Source organism: Protopterus annectens, chromosome 6.part0 (genome assembly GCF_019279795.1).
Source record: "Protopterus annectens isolate FY-2018-M chromosome 6.part0, PAN1.0, whole genome shotgun sequence".
Lineage (NCBI taxonomy): Eukaryota > Metazoa > Chordata > Ceratodontiformes > Protopteridae > Protopterus > Protopterus annectens.
Genome location: NC_056737.1, coordinates 313717481 through 313740112, shown reverse-complemented (window position 1 = coordinate 313740112; position 22632 = coordinate 313717481). Strand labels below are relative to the sequence as shown.

Here is a 22632-nt window from a genome sequence, read left to right as displayed (position 1 = left end):
TGTTTGTTGCCAAAGTACAGCTTGCTGACGCCAGTTAAGGTAATCCTGGAACCAGGCAAGGGTAGAATGGGACATGTTAACTTCAGAGGGGACATGTAGAAGTTTGCTGTGTGAGACCATATCAAAGGCATTTTGAGAGATCTAAAAAAATAGAGCACAGTTACCATTATTTCTATGAAGGTAGGAAGCCGAAGCTCTGCATTGAAAAGTGCAGCTAAAAAGTGTAGAATGTTGTGAAATGGAGCCGAAAAAGGTTCACTAACATTCTGGAGCGTCCAATATGCAAATCTCTTCCATTTACTAGAGTAAAGCTTTTGTATAGAAGGTTTATGAGAAGATAACAGTATGTATCAAAGAAAGCATAGGTTGTCTGGCTACTAACGAAATTGGAGAAAGCAAGATGTCAGCTTGAGATCTGGAATCTCCAGATGAACCATGCCTGTCAGATGAGACAGGAGATCTGGAGTTGGATCCAGAATCCAAGGCTGTCAAATTAGGCGAGGCCAAAGGAAGCAAAACAAACCGTTGAGGCCAATAAGGTGCAATGAAGATAACTGTTCTCTTCAATCTGACTGCTTTCTGTAGGAACTTGGGAATTAATGGAACTGGTGGAAAGGCATATATGAGACCGGGGGGCCAATTGTGAAGAAGAGCTTCCTCTAACTCCCCATTTGGGAGGGGATCAGGGCAAAAAAGTTGCTGTACTTGCTGTTTATGAGAGAGACAAACAGATCTCAGCATGGCTGACCCCATCTTTGGAAATATCCTTTCCGACACTTTCTGACTGAGGGACCATTCGCCTGTTATTACACCGAACTTCCCCAAAATGTGCCTTGCTAATGAAAAGGTTGGATGAGATCGCCCAGTGCCACACATTGAGAGCTTCTCAACACAATGAGTAGGATCTGGTTCCTCCTTGTTTGTTGATGTACCAAACTATTGACATGTTGTCCATTTGAACTGTAACTGTCCCTGAGGGAACAGCATCTTGGAAAGCTTGCAATGCTAAAAGCACTGTTCTCATCTCTAGGATGCCGATGTGCAAACTGGCCTCTACTGAGGACCAAGTGCCTTGAAATGTCCTCCCCAGACAATGCCACCTACCCTAACTGGAAAGCATCTGTAGTCACTGTGGCCTTGAGCTGAGTGGGGAATGAAAAGACAACCCCGCAAAATTTGATCAGATTAATCCAGCATGCAAGATCTCGTTTGCAGACACTGGTAATTATAATTGGCACTTTCACTGGTTGTTAAAGAATGGACCATTGTGTTGCAAGCACCCATTGTAAAATTCTCATGTGAAATCTGGCCAAGGGAACAAGAGTTATTGATGCTGCCATGGACCCCAGCACCTGAAGAACTAATCTTGCTGGTACTTTGTTACTGTTGATTATTATCCTGACTTGAAATCAGATTTTCTCCAGTGTTTGTTGGGGAAGGGAGGCAACTGCAGTCTGTGTTTAAAGAATACTCTGTGAAATCCAGTGCTTGTGTTGATTCTAGGAGAGATTTTTTGTAATTTATGGCTATGCCCAGGAAAGAGCAGGTTTGGAGAACTTTTTCTCTTGCCTCTCGCAGTCGATGTCTCGTCATGGAGGTAATCAGCCAGTCATCCAAATATGGAAACACCCAGAATCCTTGCAATCTCAAGTGAGCTGCTACCACTGCCATGCACTTGAACACCCTGGAGGCTGTGGTGAGGACAAAGCACAATACTCTGAATTAGTAGTGACTGGCTTCTAGCCAGAAGCGCAAGAACCTTCTGGATTGTCTGTGCAGCTTTATGTGGTGGTACACATCCTGAAGTTCAATCGAGCACATCCAGTCACCCTGTTAAAAAAAGGAAGAACGGACTAAACCGTGACCATCTGGTATTTGGTTCACCAAACTGATTTATTTACATTGCTGAAATCCAAAAAATTGTCTCCAGTCCCTTGTCTTTTTTGGCACTAAAAAGAACCTTGAGTAAATCCCGTATTCTTTCTGCTCTGGTGGGACCCCCTGGATGACTCTTTTTCTAGCAGCTTTTGTATTTGTAGTGCTGCTTGTTCCCTTTGAATAGGTGGAACATCTGGGATTTTTTTTGTAAGTGAATGGAGGAAGGGAAAATGGTGTAACAACCTCTGGATGTTATCCTCTGCACCCATGTATCAGAGGTTATCTGTAGCCAGGCTCTCTGATGCAGAACAACAACCCCCCTCCGACTGTCTCAAGAGGAGGACAGTCAGGCCTCCCTTCAGGAGCGCTGAAAGGGTTTACCAAAGAAAGAATCTCTGTACCCTTAGTTTTGTGAGCTCCCGCTGCTGCGAGGGTGACATCTCCCATTAGAGATCCCCCTCTGCCCCTTGGGGAACCACTACCACGTATGTTCTGAGAAGGCCCTTGGGATTTCCTGAACCACATTTTTCCACCACTGTGTTGATTCTTTGAGAAGGATCTTTGCGGAGTGGAAAACTATGCACCCACAGCAGAAAGGGTTTTCCTATTTTTCCACACATCTCGTCAATGTGTCTAACTTTAGAGCCAAACAATGAAGTGCTATCAAAAGGAGCATTCACAAATGAAGACTTAAAGGGCTCCAGAAAATCACACAAGCACATCCAAGCATGCCTCCTTACGGCAACACCTGAACCCGTGGATCTGGTCGTTGCTTCGGCTGCATGCAAAATAAGCATCATGGAAGAATTAGAAATTGAATTTAAGGTGGCCACTTGAGAGGGGACAAGCTCCCAAACCTCTTCAGAAACGACTCCTGAGAGGGTATCTGAAAGTTCTTTAAATCATATTGTTCTGTAGTCTGGTGAAATGTGCCAGGTAGTTAAGAACCATAAGGCAAAATTCACTGATGCATAAACTTGCTTCCCAAATCTATCCTTCATCCGAGACTCCCTGTTGGGAGGATGGACAGAGGAACTTTCCTCTGCTAGTTCCTTTTTTGTGGCTGCCGCTATGGCAATCACAGGTAAACCTTTTGTCCAGAATGGCTTATCCTTGGGTGGGGGCAGTGATAACTTTGTCCAGTCTCCGGGAGGTTGGCTCAATGGAATCAAGGGCCTTCCATGCCCACAGAGAGATCAACTCAATGAGTTCATCAGTGGATGGAGTTACTCAGGAAGTAAATGAACAGATACCAAAGGCCTGCAGGTACACTGATTCCTCAGATGAAGGATTGGTGAACTTCCAATAACCTCTCTGCTTAAGGATTTCTAGAATGTCTCTAAATAAATCATGAGGAGGTGACCTTGGTGGTCCTTTGCCCTCATCAAAATCAGTGTCTTTTGTGATAGATTCTTCCAGAGAATCCAAGTGCTTCCTCTTGCACTTTTTCCTAGGGACCTCTTCAGTGGGGTGTTCTAGGGAAGTATTGAAAGAAGAGGGGGCACCCTGCTGGGAAATCTGAGGCTTTGGTACTTGCTGTCTCAGTGGAGGTAATGGTTGAGGTTCTGAAAGAAAATGTGACAGAGTTGGCTGTTCTAAGAGGGAAGGAACCGACTGAGGGAAGCAGACATGGCTCTCTCCATAGCCTCGAAAGCAGATCTCCCCAGAGAAGGAAAGGATCCCAGATTTGAGATGGCAGACCTCTGAGCCATGGTGCCTCCCTTCCCCGAGGAGATCCCTCTGAAGGCAGAAGCTGGAGCTGAGCGGATCTGTGCCAAAGCCCAGAGGTGCAGAGATAGTGCCAAAAAAAGAGGAGTCGACTCCAGCCCCTCGCAACTGACAGGACAGATATGGCTTCACGAGGTCTCTGGTTCTAACTGAACCAAAGAACTCAGAGCAATCGTCCAATCGGGAGGCAAGGATGTCTTCAGATCCAATGTAGTTGGTACTGGACAGCTCAAAACCATGGTCTCTGAAGCCTCCAGCAAAGTTAGAGGAAGAATTAATGTAAGGGTAGTTGAAGACCGAAGTCTCTGACCTGTGGGGGTAGAAACCAAGGTGGTCCACGTCACACCTTGTGCCCAGAGAATTTGCCTCACCAATCTCTCCACATTATCTTCAGAAAGACTTCTAGATGAATGGGTGGACATGACAGAGATTTGTTTTTTTCCAAGAAAGAAGAAGTCTGGAAATGGGTCAACTGTAGGCGAATATTGAGTCCTAGGTATGAAAAAAGTAGTGGAAAATGGATCTTTAATTTGAGTTGTCAGTTTAGAAGAAGTTAGCACAAAAACATGTATTTTTTTTGATGCATCAGAACCAAAGATAAGGTTGAATCTGAAGACTGACTGGTAGTACTCGTTGGTTCCAACAATTCCATTAGAGGTGAAGGCTTGGACAATTTAATTCTTGGATCTGAAGGAGACAAATGAACCGAAACTCTTGCCTTCTTCGAGCTCAGAACAGATGGGGAAGTCTGAGTCAAAGAACTTCTCTGAGACATTAAAAGTGGCAGGACTAGAAACATCATATTTAACTTTTTGTTTTTCTTTAGGTAAAGAAGTTCCCGATATGGCCTTCCTGAAAGAGGAGAGTAGTCCTAGTTTGTTCCTTCTCTCTACAACAGCATGATGGCTGAAAGAGTGGCAAATGGAGCAGTCCTCCTAAAGATGGAGGGGCCCCAAACAATATACACATAGAGAATGTGAGTAGGGAATTTTGTGATCCCATTTCTCACAGCACTTAAAGCTTGCCGGGCATTTTTATTTTATCTGCCATTGTAGAAGCGATAATACACACAGACACATATGTGCTCAACAGGTTTAGTAGAAATAGAAAAATAGTAAAACATTTTTTTTTTTAAAGGGAAATATCAACTATGATATTTTAAGGCTACACAAAGTGTAGAGTAGACAGAGAAAGAGATGTCAACGATGACATACAAGAGCTACACGAAAGTGTAGAAGAAATGGAAAGATAGGTTTAGAAAGGGAGATACTAGCAATAGTATCAGAGAGTACTAACATATGAAAGGGTAGGTTTTTTTAATACAGGAATGAGGAAAATTAAGGCTTATGATGGAATGAAAAAGAAATAAATCACTTATCTGGCTTGAGAGAAAATGGCACCATGTCTGACTTGCAAAGTGGCGAATAAGATCTGAGGTAATTAGGATAGGTGCATTGTGGGTTAGGGATGAGCTTGGGATTTTTGCTTTCCAAGAGCTATTGTAGTGGCTGAGTCAGTTCTGAAGATCGTAATCAAACTCACAGGTTAAGGACGGAATGAAAACTGACATCATCAGATCATTTGTTTCATTTTTGGAGTTTCCAAAAAAGGAAATGTATAACCTCTGGTAATGATCCTTAGCACACAAGGAAAAGTGTACCCCAACTGCCTCAAGAGTGCAGCAGTTGGGCAAGTGTTTGGGTACACTGATAAGGTTTCTCTGTGAATGGCCAACAGAAACCTTGATTTTGAGGACAAACTCTGCCTCCCAGGTGACGTACTGTAGAACTGCCGCCACCTCTGCCTCTGGGAGGCCTATCCCCAGAAGTGTCCTAGTGAAAACCTTGGAATTTTTTGAACCACATTTTCCCCCGATTCCCAGAGAAGGATCTCTGACAAGTTCAAAAACAGATTCCAATGGCAGACAAGGTCTTAACATACTGTTTACTTCTGGTAAGTGTATCCCCGACTCTGGGTCCAAATAAAGTGGAGCCACCATAGGGGGGAGTTTATGAAGGACATTTTAAAATGTTCCACAAAGTCACAGAAACGCATCCAGGCATGACGCATGCATCATAATACCTGTACCAATTACATTCATAAATCATTGTTTATACCCCACTGTGTTTTGGACTGTATGCTGTTTTGGACTTTCTACTATTTTTTTGTGTTGGCACACAGTCTGTTAATTTTAGTTGCTGGTGTTTTAGCTTGTTGGATAATACTTGTATCAGCTGCTCAGGCTGCATCATCTGCTGCATGGGATAGCAGTTTCACGGCAACATTCAATGATGACTAAGGCAGACAACCGGAAATCCAAAAGTTTTTTTTAGATATCTGCTGGCAAGTTACCTGCCAGGATTCCTTTACCAAATCTCTATGGCAGTGTGTCAAGTCAGCCATGTGGTTCGTTGCATGAAGAGAAAAGGTGGCTGAAGTATATATCTGTTTCCCCAATCTGTCCAATGTCCTAGACTCCCTGTTAGGAGAAAAGACAGGGGAATTCTTTTTGGACAGTTCCTTTGTAGTGGCTGCTGCTAGCACCATAGCATCTACAGGGAACCCTTATCCCAAAATGTCCTTTCTTTAGGGGCAACTAAAATTCTGTCTGGTTCCTTTGGAATGGGCTCTGCCACATCAAGTTCCTTTCAGGCTTGCTGAGCAATAATGTCAACCAAGGCGTCTGGAGGGGGGACTACCCAGGACATTGAAGGGCTGGACCCAAAGGCTTTGAGAAACACAGACATTGAAGGGCTGGACCCAAAGGCTTTGAGAAACACAGACTCATCAGAATAAGGAGTTTTGGTGCCCCCCCCATTTCATCAATTCGAGGATGTCTCCAAAGGAGACATCTTCTGGGGAAGCCTTGGGAAAACGTCTCCCTCATCTAAGTCAGTGTCAACAGCAGCAGACTCATGAGAGAAATCAATACGCTTCCTTTTACAAGTCCTCTTCTGGGGGATTGTGCCTTGGGACTCCTGAAGGGTACACATCGGAATCAAACATGGAACTTGAGTGCCAAGTAGTCTCAACGGATCTGTCTGTCCCTGTCTACTAGAACATGAGGAGGCAGGCACAGTCTTCAGGGGGAGTTCTGGATGGATTCAAACTTTGAATGTGTACCAGTCATCTTGGTCTGGCCAAGGCCTTCCCTAAAGCTTTGACAGCCAACTCAGCCAATGGAATTAAACAGCCACCTATGTTAGTAGAGTCAGAAGCTCTCTCGAATCCAAGGGCTGAAGGCACCAAGGAGGACTTCAGAACCAATCTGTCCAATGCCAAAGCCCCAAGCAGCAGGGATGGATCTCAAATTCTCAGAGTTCACTCTACCATTGGAGTTCCGAGACAGATGCTCCTACTCCAGGACTCTACTCAATCCAAGTGCATCAGAGTCGAGTGATTAAGGAAAGATGTCAAAACCGAAGTCTCCAAAGCTGGTGCCAAGGGAAGACTGGATCTGATGTACACCAACTCCAGGAATGGAGATGATGAAGAAAGCTGAGCAGATGGGGTAGAAGAGGCTGATCCTCACCATTTCTTCAGCTGAACCTGTATCCTCAAAAACTTTCTCATCATTCGGTTGGCATCGAATTCCATAAGGCACCCAGGAGATCGACCAGACCTAGCGGATAAGGCTAGCAAGGCAGGCCTCAAAAGTATTTGTAATATTGGAGCATGAACCTGGGATTTGTAGGCATCAGAGTAAAAGATGTCTTTGGTGAGGGAGTCTAGATCCTAGCAATTGTCAGATCACAGATCAGACTGTCTTGAGACTGTGCCAGACCCAAAATATTTGTAGAGTCAGAAGACGTTTTCTTAGCCTTCTCCTGTCGATTCTCAGGTCTCTTGTCTTTAGGATTTTTCTTTGACCTTACCTCTATCCTTTTCTTCTCTTTCCTTAGATCTCTCCCGTTCCTTATCTCTTTTCTTCTAAGAGACGGATGCCTTTGGGTCCAAAAACATTTTGGACCCTGTCTTCCAAAGAAGAAGGCCTTTCAATATCAATTTCTCTCTTCTTCCCTGAAGGGCTTTGGTGCTGAATGCAACACAAATGGAGCATGGATCCTGCAAGTGGAAAGGCCCCAAGCAATAGACACACTGTCAGTGTGGGTCTTAAGGTGGTATTTTATGCCCACAGGATGAACACTTTGGAGAGCCTGCTGACATCAGAATAACTATAAAATGATTTAACTAAATATTAACTATACCCAGCCATATAAACACACGTACATAAGTAACTATTAGAAAAACATACCACTCTATCTTAAACGTCTACTAATACCCTAACACTACCACTAATCTTACAAAAACTACCAAAATTTTCTGAAAGGGGAAGAAAAAAATCCTCACTTATCGTGATGAATGATGACACTCTTTGTCCACAAATCTGGTTTATTCAGGTGGCAAACAAGAGCTGAGATAATTTAGGCAGAATAGGGGAACTGTGGGTAGGGGAGGAGTCAGTTACCCACGTTTTCCTGCATTACCAAAAATTTCATCTTCAAGAGTCAGGTAAATATGGAGCAGTAAATATCTTTTTTCTTGTGTTTAAATAATCCAAAAATGCAAATGTTTTTCGATAACTTATCGCTAATTAGAACAAGAACAATTGTCCCTCACTGCTGAGGCTCATACACAGCATAAGCACAAAGCTACAATTCAAAGCAGAAAGGGATGATGAAACAGGGAGATACTCAAGAAATAAGGAGACTGGGATATTGGATGCAGATCCTTAAGGAGGATAACAATAACAATACAAAATAGTATATATATATATATATATATATATATATATATATATATATATATATATATAAAGTATCAAAATGTATTCTAAGAACTAAACCAGCACAGGAATGGAGAAAGGAGATTCTTCTGATATGGATGCCTGCATTTAGGGGTACAGAGAATAGGCAAAATGAGGCCAGAATTTACTGGACAAAATTGGCAAAGGACCCAAGGTATTGGGAGCAAATAATTAGAGAGGAAAGGGTAACAGAATGGGAACAGGCCAAGAATACATTTGGACTGGAGGCTAGAGATTGCCTTCCCTATCAAGGATTGATATTAGAATATGGGCAAAGAGAAAGGAATGGGGGTCCTAAGTAAAACACCAGGACTGGAAGAATTTTTAGTAAAATCTAGAATAGAAGCTGCTGTTAAAAAAGGGATAATTAGCAGGTCAAATAAAATATTGCATGACAACTATACAAAACAATCAGAGTAGGTTAGAAAGGATTGGGGAAGAGAGACTGGATATGCAATTCACACAGAAACAATGGGAAGGTATATGTATGGCTCCCAAATATGCAACAAAGTCTAGAAGGATTTAGGAATTTTGCTTGGAAGTGTTTGCATAGGTATTTTTATACTCCAAGCTGCCTCCACAATGTTTTCCTCAGGTAATTTCAAATCTTGGAGGTGTGATGGGGAAGAAATAGGAAACTAGGGACATCTTGGTGTGTAATGAAATGGCAGACTTCAAAAGTTACCTGCAGACTACTCTGACATATTGAGTAAGCAAATTGGTAAAGCAAAGAAATTATTTTTTTTAACTGTGATACAGAATCAGAACTGCTTAGAAATGGTAAGGCCTTGCTGAGTTTAATTTTGGTGGCTGCAAAAAATGCAATTATTAGAAAATGGAAATCAAAGTCTAAACCAGCCGTACTATAAGTAGTGAATACAGTAACAGAGATAAAACAGTTGGAAGTGGAATCTTTAGAAAAGAGTAGGAGCAAATTACATACAAAAATGGGAACTGTAGAACAGTGCATGTAGAAAATGTTTTGGAGGAGGAATGAGGTTTAAGGGAAGGCAGAAACAGAATGATCTGTGCAATGTTCCAATGACAATAACTGTATAGTAGATTATATGTGATGTATCATGTTTGCAACTGAAAATATATGTTAGTATACGAAAGTTATCGACTCACCAGAATGATAGATCTATGTTGTCTGTCTCTGTCTGGATCAACCGCTGGGACAATGGATCCAGCACCAGTCGGTTCTAAAGCCTTTGAGCTTGACTTGGCTCTGCCTCCCTTACTCATAACTCCCTGCTCCTCCATCAACTCCTCAGATGATGTTTGCCCCCCCCCCCCGAGTATTCGCATAATGATACAACATATCGAAATAAATCCCCAATTCCTGCATAAATACAAGGAAAACATTCATGTAAAAAGTGAGACTCTAGGCAAGCCAAAGATGGGTCCCTGTTGTCCAGCCATTACAAAGGAGACACTCACAAAAATCAACAAGATTGGGGGGCAGGAAGGTTAAACCAGACAGAGATGGACAACACAGATCTATTGTTATGTTGAGTACATAACTCTGGTATCTGATGTTGTCCACTTCATCTGTACTCAACCTGTGGGACATAGTCCCCAGCCATGACAATTCCTACGGTGGAACTAAGGAAGGATATTTCGCAACATAGAAGAACCAAAAGAAGCCCTGGACCTGGATTGAATGTCCAGCTTATAATGTTGACACAAAGGTATGATAGACCAACCAAGTAGCAGCAGCACAGATATTATCCATAGATACTCAAGTTACATTAAACACAGTTGAGCCCAGCCTGGCTTTTGAAAAGGAAACAAAACAAGTGACTAGATTTTCTGAAGGATTTGGTAATGTCAGAATAAAACCATAGTTGCCTATGCATATCCAAACAATGCAGAAGGTATTCGCCTTTACTAGAAAAATTGAAAAACAACACAGGAGGATGAATAGAACCGTGAAGATTATTTTCCGATAGAATTTGTACAAAGAGACTCCATCCTTACGAAAAACAAAATAAGGTGGAGAAGAATCAAGTGCTTGCAATTTTGAAACCCTGCTGGCTACGATAAATGCCACCAAAAAACATTTTCCAAGACAAAATAGATCAGAGGAGGCTGAAGGTTCAAAAGGGGGATCCAGTCAAGACCTGAAGAACAAAGGGCAGATCCCAGGGAGCCACCGGTTCCTGCATCGCAGGATGAAGAAAAGCACCTTTCAAAAAGGCATTGGAAATCTTGAGAAAAGCTAAGCACATATCTCTGCCAATATGAAAGTCTGAAATGGCCACTAACTGAACCTTGATATTTGAAAAGCTGGGGCCTGACACGAACAGCTCAGCTAGAAAATCCAAAACAGACTCAAAGAGGACGGAGAAGGGATCAAGTCCCTCAGCCTCCGTCCATAAAAAAAAATCCTCTTCCGTTTACTGGTGTAGACTTTCCTAGTGGATTCTTTCTGAGAAGATGACAATATATGAACCACCGCTTTTGAAAGATTGGGATTCCTGTCCATCAAGGAAACTGGAGAAACCATGCAGTCAGCTTGAGGGACTGAAAATTTGGTGAATCCAGCAGCAGCTGAATGTGACAGAAGACTCGAAATGGGATCCAACACCCCAGTGGGGTGTTTCAGAAGAGGCCATAGGAAAGGAAACCATACATGGCAAGGCCAAAAGGAGAGGATACGGATCACCGAAGCTCAGCAACAGGCTGCTTTCTGAAGAAACTTCACTATGAGAGAGACTGGGGATAAGCATAAAGGAGAGTGGGGACAAGCAAACATCAAAGCGTTCCTGGCTGCCTGTGGGAACATGGGCATAATAGCTGTTGCCCTTGCTGCTGAATAGGGACACAGAGGACCCCAGTGCCGAAAAATCCAATATGTCACCATTGGATTTAGGAACCACTTGCGGGGTAACACAATGCTCCTGCTGAGACTGTTGACCAGTATATGTTGGACTTCCTTGGAATACGAGTTGTCACAAGAAAACGTTGAGAGCAGATTGTCCACAGCCTCATCCTCCCCTGTTTGTTGAGGTACCAGACTACCAATTACACCCTGGGGAGAAGATCCTGAAAAGCCTGCAACTCTAGGGCCAGAACTCTAGGCCAGCTCTCATCTCCAGAACACTGATGTGAATGAGTGTAAGACCAGGACCCTTGAATATACCTCCATTCAAAATGCACTCCCCTACCGCAGAAGGGAGGCATCTGTAGTGACTGTCGCTGAAGAAGAAGGAAATACAAAATCTTCCCTGTAGTACTAACAGAGACTGCAACCACCACTGAATCTGCCTGTGACACACTCTTTGTCAGCCCTATTCAGAAATCCAAAGGATGAGTACGGAGTGACTATTGTACACTCACTGTCCAATGCAGAACCCACATAGGATACCTGGCCAGCGAAACTAGCTCTATCAACGTTGCCATATGGCATCAAAGCTTTAGAAGTGCATGAGCTGGAGGTTTGGGAATTGCAAACACTGACAAGGCCTGAGCTCAAAGATTGAGAACTCTGGAGCATGGGAGCTTGGTGGTCTGATGGACTGTGTCCAAATGACATCTTATGAACTCTAAGACTTGTACAGCCTGAAGGCTCAATTTGGGATAATTGACTGTGACACTTAATTTTTCACATAGCTGGAGCAAGGAGTCCCTGCCAGTATTAACAAATCCTTCATGGGGGCAGTGAAGAACCAATCGTCCAGGTATGAAAAACCTGAAACCCCTGCAGAGTCATGCTGCGAACATCACCATGCTCTTGGTAAACACCCGGAGGGAGCTGTGGTGGAGACCCAATGGCACGACCCTGAACTGAAAATGATTGGCCCCTAGTCAGAAGCAAAGGGATCTCCAAGAACATCTGTTAATCTTTATGTAATAGTAGGTGTCCTTGAGGTCTATCAAGCACATCCAATCATCCTTCCTCAGAAAAGGTGAAATGGACTGCATCATGGGCATCTGGAACTTGGTCCTTCTGATGGACTGGTTCTGCTTGTTCAATTCTCAGATAAGCAGGTCCTTTGTCTTCACTGGTACTAAAAAGAATCTGGAATAAACCCTGGATCCTCTCTGGTATGGTGGGACCTCTTGGATGACTGTGTTTGCCAGCAGCTTGCGACCTCTGCTGCTACAGGAAGTCTTTGATGGGGTGAACATCTGGGATATGCTTTGGGAGACCTTTGGGAATTTCTATAAAAGCGATAATATATCCTCTGGATATGCCTCTCAACACCCAGACATCTAAGTTGAGGGCCTCCCAAGCTTTGGGGTGGAGAGGTAAATGACCCCTGACTGCTTCCAGAGGCAAGTAGTCGGGCAACCCTTCAGGACTGCTGAAAGAGACTGCCAAAAGCCCCACAGAAGCCCTGATTCTGCGGACCACCTCTGCCCCTGGGGCAGCGTCCATTATAATTCTCCCCACCATCAGGAGAACCCTCAAGAGGGTGTCCTAGGAAGAAAAACACGACTTACTGAAGAAATGCTTAACACCTTTCTGATTTCCAGAGAAGGAACGCGCGGTGGGGGGGTGAAAAGTGGACTCCAACACAAGACAGCGTCTTCCCGTCTTGTTCTCTCCTCGTCAACATGTCTTTAACCTTGGGTCTTAACAAGAAGAACCCATTAAAAGGGGCATTAATAAAAGACACTTAAAAGCACTCTGTGAAGTTGCAAAATTGCATCCAGGTGTGATGCCTTAGTACAATTCTGGAGCCTGCTTCTCTGGACACTCCATCAGCCACATTCAAGATGACTCTTAAAACGCTGGTGATGGAAGTTAGGGTGGACGAGAGCCACCAAATTTTTGTTGGGTATCCAGAGACTGCTGTGTCTTGAGGGTACTTGACACACTGGAGATCAGATCTCACTGAAGCCTTGTCATACGAGATAAATAATTAAACCACCTCTAAGAAAAGGTGGATGAGGAATAGGATCGCTTCCCTAATGGATCCAGTTCCCAAGACTCTTTTTTTTTTGGGGGGGGGGGGGCAAGGAGCTCTCTTCAGAAATCTCCTTTTTGGTGGCTTCTGCCACCACAATGGTAATGACAGTTGGACCCTTGGCTCAATTAAGGCCAGTCCTGGGGAGGGGTGCAAGATCTTTGTTTGGTTTCTCACGTATTGGTTCTACAGTGTTGCACTCCTTCCATGCCCTCCGAGTTAGCAAATCTAGGACTTCATCTGTAGGGGGCGTGGATTGGCCTATGCTAAAGGCTTCTAGGAAGAATTACTCCTCTGGAAAGGGGGCTTCGGTGGTCCAGCCCCCACACTGGCGAAGCAGCTCCAGCAAATCATCAAAAGAGGAGTCATCATGTGGGGACTTGGGGGAATCCTCTCCTTCCTTGAGGTCCGTATCTTTGGTGAGGGATTCTTTCAGAGAATCTAAGTGCTTCCTCTTGGACATTTTCTTCCCCAAAAGTCTCTCACTCCAACAAAGCAAGAGAAGGGGAAGGGTGGGGTAACCCCTCCAAGGGGGCCTCCATTATGAAGTATATGACTGAAGTTCTGCTGACACAGGCTGTCTGGGAGCAGCCTGATAACTGGCCAGTGGCAAAGATGGAAATGGGATGGGGTGCTTGCTGGAGAGATCCAACCCTTCTCTCTGACCGAGAATATCCTTTCCACAACATTAAAGGCCAAGGTCAAAGTAGGCCTCCTGGATCCGAGGGTTCCACAACCTGAAGGGTACTGAAGACAGTCGTCAACTCAAAGGCACCGCACCCCAACCTGATGTTGAGATCTGAGCGGAGCAAAAGCCAAGGCTTTGGGGGGAGTGATGAACCACAGACCGATACCGTCAATCCCATCCCTGAAACTCCAGTCATGCCACCATGGCTCAGAGGAGCTATTGGCCCCAAACTAGTCAAGGTTGGCACCACCAAGGAACATGATGGATCTAAAGCATGCCAAGCTGCCAGATCCAGTCCAGAGGGTGGACACTCCACTGGCTCTGAAGACCTCAGATTCAAGAAAGCTGAGGGAAGAAATCCAAAGGACAGAGCCAAGGGTCCCAGAATCTGTGTTGGACCCGAGGAGGTGAGGCCTAATTACATCTGTGCCTGCAAAATAAGACCCCATCAGCTGCTTGATACTGCTCACTGACCTGGACAATCAGGCAGACAAAGCCACTCAGGATGTGGCTTCGGTTTTGGTGCAAAAATGACCCTGCATGTCAGATCCGAGCCAGAGATTCCCAAAACCGATGTGGAGAAGTGGAGGACTCCGGTGAGTAAGGAGGAGTACCCAGGGGAAAAGAAAGAAACTACCCTACTCGAAGGTGCAGTTTTAACCAGAAAAGGACAAAATACTCAGAACTGGTGAGGCCTTCTTTGAAGTTTTTGACATCGGTGCGAAAGCCGGCACCAAGGAACCAGGGAGACTGAAAGCTGAGGGACCTTCCGATGTGCAGAACCCAAAGGAGCCATCCCCAAGGTAGAAGAAAAGGACAACCACTTGCACACCAGATTGGTGTGCCTGGAATCGTGCTCCTAAGGCTTCTCAGACCCCGGTCTTGGGATCCATGGGAGAAGCCTTAGGACTAACAAGTATAGCCTGAGAGCCAAAGTTCTCGTAAATAGAACACCTGAAGTCCAAGTGTTCCTGGCCCAAGCAATACACATACTTAGGGTTAGCATCATGAGAGGGCAGTTTGTGCCCAAAATAGATGCATTTCTTAAACCACTTGTCCATGTTCCAAAAAAACAAACATACATACTAATAACTAAAGTCTATCATGGGGAAAATGGGTGGTAAGGGGAAGAGAGAAAGGGTCGACCTACCTATCTTAGTGATAAACTGCCACACACACTACATAACTACCTATAAAAAGACACAAACCCAGCATTATAATAAAAGGGGCCAAGGGAAATAGAAATCTCACCACTCCTAACAATAATACTTGAGAAAAACACGAAAAAAGGCGAAGCCAAGGACCAAGCTGCAGACCATGGATGGCAGCAAACTAAATCTGGGGAATTAATAGAGCAGCAGGGAGTTATGGATAAGGGAGGAGGAGTCAAGTCAACCTGAAAGGTTTCAGAATCAGCCAATGTCAGATCCAAAGTCCAACAGGCTAAATACAGAAGGAGTAGACAACATTGGATGGTGTATTTTTATTTATATAAATATATAATTTCCTATGTCATAAGTAACTAAATAAAAATGTTTCTTATTAAAAACACTCATCCACCTTCCTGCTTAACTGAATAAACTACCTGAAACTTCAACAAGGCATCTTTATTCCTCCCACAGGGAGAGCATCCGAGAGAAAGAGTTTCCTTAATCTGCTAGCTAAAATGATTTTATCTAAACTACTCTTTTGTACTCTGTTTCTTGTCAGTTCTGTTACCCTCTGGCTCACAGGTGGGACACCAGACCTGACTCAACCTTTCTGATTTACCTCTGTTTTCTTTTTAACAAAGAATATACATTTAAACATGTAGTGCAGAAATAAGTATAAACAAATTTTATATATATGGTTCCCCTTTACAAAGTCGAACGTTCAGAAACTCAAAATGCATATGGCTGAAGCTATATGCTCGAGTTTCTAAAGCTCAACTTCATGAAAGGGAGCTAAAAACTAAAACACATCACAAAACAAAGTGTTTCTACAGGGGGGGCTTGCCCCCCTGCACCCCTCACACCCCCACTACTTTATTTATTCCAACTCCGGGATCGCACTACAGCGTAGAAAGGGAAATCTCACGTTCTGCGCTGTATGCCATTCCCCATTCAGAGTCGAGCTTCCACAATTTCAAGCATATGGTCTCGACCATATGACTTTCGAGATTGTGGCCGTTCGACTTTGTGAAGGGGAACCATATATATATATATATATATATATATATATATATATATATATATATATATATATATATATATAAATCATTAATCAACAACATAAATGAGTGACAGTACATATGTGTGACATACTAATGAATGAGTCACAAAACACTGTCAACTTCTCCTTCAGTTACAAAACTTAAATCAAGCATCACCTGAATAGTGGCACTGTTAGCGAAATGGATTTTAGTAACAAAGTGGTGGGTTAAGGTTAGTATTAGGGTTAGCACACATAAGTAAGGTAGACAGGAGGGCTTCATCCTCCTGCACCACCTTTCTCATGTGTTAATCCTAACCCTACCCCAGCACCCACCATATACATTACGTAACTAAAAACCTTTTCCCTAACAGTACTACTAATAAAGACAAAAAAAAAACTCATCCACCTTCGCCACCTCTACTCCTTCCATCCTCACCATTCCTCTATCCTCCCTCTCATTCACACACATATATTCTGTCTTAATCCTGCTGACCTTCATTCCTCTTCTCTCCAGACCATACCTCCATCTCTCCAGGGACTCCTCCACCTGTTCCCTACTCTCACTACAGATCACAATGTCATCTGCAAACATCATAGTCCACGGGGACTCCCGTCTGATCTCGTCTGTCAACCTGTCCATCACCATTGCAAATAAGAAAGGGCCCAGAGCTGATCCTTGATGTAATCCCACCTCCACCTTAAACGCATCAATCACTCCCACCGCAGACCTCACCGCTGTCACACTACCCTCGTACATATCCTGTACCACCCTTACATACTTGTACTTCCCCATACAATACCACAACTCCTCTCTAGGCACCCTGTCATATGCTTTCTCTAAGTCTACAAAAACACAATGCAACTCCTTCTGACCTTCTCTGTACTTCTCCATCAACACTCTCAGAGCAAACATCGCATCTGTAGTGCACTTTCCCAGCATGAAACCATACTGTTGATCACTAATCATCATGTCCCTTCTTAACCTAGCTTCCACTACTCTTTCCCATAACTTCATGCTGGGACTGATCAATTTAATCCCTCTGTAGTTACTACAGCTCTGCACATCACCCTTATTCTTAAAAATCGGTACAAAAACACTTTCTCCATTCCTCAAGCATCCTCTCACTTTCCAAGATTTCATTAAACAATCTAGTTAAAAACTCCACTGCCATTTCACCTAAACACCTCCATGCTTCCACAGGTATGTCATCTGGACCAACAGCCTTTCCATTATTCATCTTCTTCATAGCTATCCTTACTTCCTCCTTGCTAATCCATTGCACTTCATGATTCACTATCCGCACATCATCCAACCTTCTCTCCCTCTCATTCTCTTCATTCATCAACCCCTCAAAGTACTCCTTCCATCAGCTCAACACAATATATATACATATATATATATATATATATATATATATATATATATATATATATACACATATGTACAGAGAGAGAGAAAAGACTCGCACAAAGTATAAGCATATGTACATAATATACATATATAGATACACATACACATGTGTATATATATATATATATATATATATATATATATGTGTGTGTGTATGTATATATATATATATATATATATACACACACATATATATATATATATATATATATATATATATATATATATACATATACACACACACACACACTATATGGTAAGCATGCAGCATGTTACAAATACTTTTAAATTAATTTCTACACTTCACCAAGAATGTTATGGGTGCTTTACATAAAACGTTTGAACATATTTTGGAAAAGCATTTTAAATAAACGAAAATTTTTAATACCTGGAATAATTTTTTACTTTGGAGCAGTCTAGTTTCTTCAATGACTTAAAACATCTGTAGACTTCAACAGGACTATTTACAATGGTTCCTCACCATAACTTCATCTGGAGACTACTTCACAGTTTTCAAGGGACAGGACAAGAATGGTCAATACAATTATCTACAATTTCTTCTACATTGGTTAGACTACTGATATAATATATAAAATACTGAATTTCCCCATTTTCTCTATGATCAACATAAGATTTGGTTCAGTCCAAGCAATGAGAATCTCTTCATCTTTTAGCTTCCATTAACTGCATTGTCCCATCTAGTACTCCTTTTTAGGTTTCTTTCTTTCTAACGTGCATCACTCTGTCTAGTAAAGTACTCCAGAATACTATCATTCTATACAGTTCCGTAATATGCTGGAAGACAAAAACAACAGTACATGTATACACACACACACACACACACACACACACACACACACACACACACACACAGGCAAAATTATTGCATTTGCATACATAAACATGCTTGTGCAGGTGAGTGTGTACATGTCTTATGCATAAATTATCCACAAATATGTAAGTAGGTACTCTCACCCCCCCCAACCTCAACAAAAGAAAATGGCAGAATTAACTCCCAACTAAACAAAAAAGTGACAGTTTTTACCTTTTAAGATCTTTTCTGCAAACTGCTTAACTGAACTGGAATCAGCAAGGTCTAATTTTCTGACAATAACTTGTTTATTTCCAGTTTCTGCAATGACCTCCTGGGCAGCAATTTCCCCTTTAATTACATCCCTGCATGCTATAATAATTCGAGCACCTAGGAATAAACACAAATATGAACAGAAGTAAAACAGGGTGTTATCAGACTCTTTCTCCATCAAAAATATTCCTATAGAATGGAAGACACAAAAACAGTACCATAAAATTAAAACCTCGTTTCTTAGTATCTTAACACTGGGAACATTACACATTTTTGCAAAACACTTACTGATCTACTTTTGTTAACTGGGCTAGTCCCAACTAGGTGTGGTCTACTTTCAGGACAGACCGAATGCGGTACTCATACTGTCTACAAGTAATATTGCCAGGACATCAGGGAAATTTCCTGAACTGCAGTCCTGATGAAAATGCGTAAAAATATTTTTTTCTAGAGGTTTTTAGTCTCATGCCTGCCAACCATCAAGCTCCCCCTCAAACAGTGCCCATTCAGTCTTCCAATCCAAGGATTTCACCAACAGCTGAGGCAAAACCTATCCAAGAGATTGGGCATCAGTCAGTCATAAAATACGTCGTACTCTTGCCAGAGTTTTGGAAATGACAGATTAGAATATCCTTAACCCCACCCGTCAGCAGAGTGATATGTGAACACTTTCAACCAGTGATGAGCAATGCCTTTCCCCTTGTAAATCCATGCTTCTGCATACTCATTATGAAGACTACCACCCATTGGTGGCTTAGTAAGCCTAACACCTGTACTCAGGCCACTCCTCTGCAACACCAACCCTCCTCCAAGGGAGAGTGGTAGTGTGTGTGTTTCAGGCTCTGCCCTACCAGAGAAGGGCACACCTATTTTCCTTGCCAGCTTTGTCTCGAGCTGCTAGTCAAACTCTGGTTGCCTGGGCCTTACTGGGACATTATTCATCTACATCATGGCACACACTACCTAGGTTCTCAAAAATGTGGTAAAATCCCTGATGCTCATGCCGTTCACAATTTACTGACTAAAATTTGTCTGCATTTTAAAACAGCAAGAAAAATTTGTTATAAAGTCATTACAATTTTGCTGAAATAAGTTTACAATGTGCTACTGTACTCAAATAATGGAGGCACATTTGCAGTCAATAATACAACAAGGAGAATTGTATTGGGATATTAATACAATCTGTACTTAAATAACACAGACTCAATGGCCTCTGTGTTTATCAGTCTTGAAATATTACTTCAGAAGTATTGACTTCCCGATCTCTAACTATACATCAGAATTTTAACTTATTTTTTGATTGTTATCACAGGGCAATACCAATTTTCAGCACAGGTAAAGGTAGAGAAAAGTAGAGTTGTGTACACTTACCATAAATGTAGATGTTCGACAGTATTCACTGTTGCAGTCATCACACTTGGGTTATCTGCCTGCAGGTAGCCCTTAGTCGGCCCGAATATCAGAGACTTAGTATTTCTGCGTTGGTTGCTGTCACTCCAGGACTGACATCAGATCGTCAGGGGTATAAAAACAGGCAGCTGACGCCATTACATCAGTTTTTCTTGCCCCAAATGTCAGGAGCCCCCCAAATAGAGAGATACGTTATGGTGGGGAAAACACCACCAGTAAAAAGTAAATACCAATACCAATACCCCAGGAAGGGATGAATTATGGTCATAGAAAGGAGAGAGAGAGAGAGGCCAGGGGGCTGGAGGGAGGGAAACCAGGACTGCAGCAGTGAATACACTTGAACATCTACAATTGTGGTAAGTGTACACAACTGTACTATGTTCTTCATGTTTCACTGTTGCAGTCATCACACTTGGGTGGATTCCCAAAGCTGAAGAAGGGAGGAGGCAGTCATGAAGAGTTAGGGCGGACTAGTATGCCTTGCAGGACTACAGTTGCAAAACCTGCCCTGGATTTGGAAAAAATAGGCAGGTGGTAATGCTTGGTGAAGGTGTGTATAGAACTCCAGGTAGCAGCTTCCAGGATGTCCCTGGTAGGGACTCCCCTGAGGAATGAAGTAGAGGTAGATGTTGCCCTAGTGAAATGTGTTCGGACCCCCAGAGGGGTTGGTTTCCCATGGTGCTTGTAGCAGAAATGGATGCAGTGTGTTATCCATTTGGAAATTGTTTGTTTTGAAATGGCCTTGCCCTCTGCTCCTGTTGCAAAGCTGACTAGTAACTGGTGAAATTTTCTGAAGGGCTTAGTCCTATCAAGTTAGAATTTAAGCTGTCTGTGCACGTCCAAGGAGTGCAGGATCCTTTCCCCCTTATTCTGAGGATTAGGGAAGAAAGTCGGCAAATGGATGGATTGGTTTAGAGGCACACTGTATACCACTTTAGGCATAAAGGAAGGGTTAGTCCTGAGGGAAACCCTGTCAGCATGAAAAATAATGAAGGGCTCCACTGCCATAGGTGCCTGAAGCTCAGACACTCTTCTGGCTGAAGTGATGGCTAGAAATAATGCTGTTTTCCAAGAGAGGAATTTTAAATCTGCTGACACTGCAGGTTTAAAAGGGGGGGGGGTGAGCTTTTCCAGTACAAAGTTAAGGTCCCAAGCAGGGGCGGGTGCTCTCCTTGGCGGTCTTAAGTTGTTTGCCCTTCTCAGGAACTGTTTGATAAGGAGGTGTTTGAAGAGAGGTGGCTCAGTGTTGTAATGAGCCGAAATGGCTGAGGCATGCATCTTAATGGAGGAGAAGGACAGGCCTTTGTGGAGTAGATCTGCTAAGTAATCGAGGATTAGAGGCAGGGAGGGAAGAGTAGTGTCCTCTCCTTTAGACTGAATCCAGGAGCAGTACCTATTCCATTTATCAGCACAGGATTTTCTTGTACTGGGTCTTCTGGCTTCAAGAATGCCGTCCAGCACCTGTTTGCTTAGGGTTGCTGGGGGAGAATTCAAGGACTAAACCAGGCTGCCAGATTTAGGGTTTTCAGTTGCGGATGCAAAATCTTTCCCTCCTGCTGAGAGAGCAGGGTTGGGTTCTGGTGTAGGTGCCAGGGTGACACCGGGTGACAGGCAGCGCAGGAGTGGGTTCCAATACTGGCGTGGCCAGTCTGGGGCAATCAAAATTGTCCTTGGTCTGTCCTGTCTTATCTTGAGTAATACTTTTGAGAGAAGGGGCAGAGGGGGAAAAGCATAGATGTAGAGATTTACCCACTGAAAAGATAGGACATCCTCTTTTCAGGCCCTGCTGTGAGGGTACCTATTGCAGAATTTTCTGAGCTGGTGGTTATAGGGGGGAGGCACAGAGATCCACCTCTGGGGTCCCCCATTTCTGAATCAGAAGATTGAAAGTGTTGGGCTCCAATTGCCACTTGTGTGGGTCTAGGAGACTTCTGTTTAAGTCATCTGCCAGTAAGTTTTGATTGTCTGGAAGGAATTGAGCTTGCAGATGGACTTGCATGTCCAAGGCCGTGTTTCACAGGGCCATGGCTAACCTGCAGAGTGAGTAAGAGTGGGCTCCCCCCTGCTTGTTGATGTACCACATAACTGTGGTGGTGTCTGTTTTTATTAGAAGTTGCCCTGGAAACAGTAGGGACCTGTAAGCTGTCAGGGCATTCTGCACAGCTAGCATCCCTTTTTGGTTGATGTGCAGATGAATTTGACTTGGGCTCCAGTGGCCCTGAATGCATTTGCCATTCATGTGTGCTCCCCAAGCATAGTCTGATGCGTCTGTGGTTAGGATCTGGGTGGAATGGGGTTGAGTAAAGGGCAGTCCCTTGTTGTGGTTGCATGCTTCTGCCCACCACAGAAACTCTTTCCTTACACAGGGTATGATAGGAATGACTGTTTCCAGATCCTGAGAATGTTGGCACCAAAAACTTTTTAAGTACCACTGAAGTTTCCTCATATGCAGTCTTGCATAGGGAATTAGCAGTATACATGAGGCCATGAACCCTTGGGCCTGCAGTATTTTTCTTG

General features: G+C 43.3%; 1 protein-coding gene across 2 annotated transcripts in view; it reads right to left on the bottom strand.

Annotated features, from left to right (window-relative positions):
* LOC122804287 (retinol dehydrogenase 12-like) overlaps positions 1-22632 on the bottom strand; it is a 747835-nt gene that overhangs the window by 578264 nt on the left and 146939 nt on the right. For both annotated transcript variants that reach the window (XM_044074067.1, XM_044074066.1), the window contains exon 3: positions 18667-18822. In XM_044074067.1, the coding sequence (XP_043930002.1) occupies positions 18667-18822 (156 nt within the window). The remainder of the gene's footprint in view (positions 1-18666; positions 18823-22632) is intronic.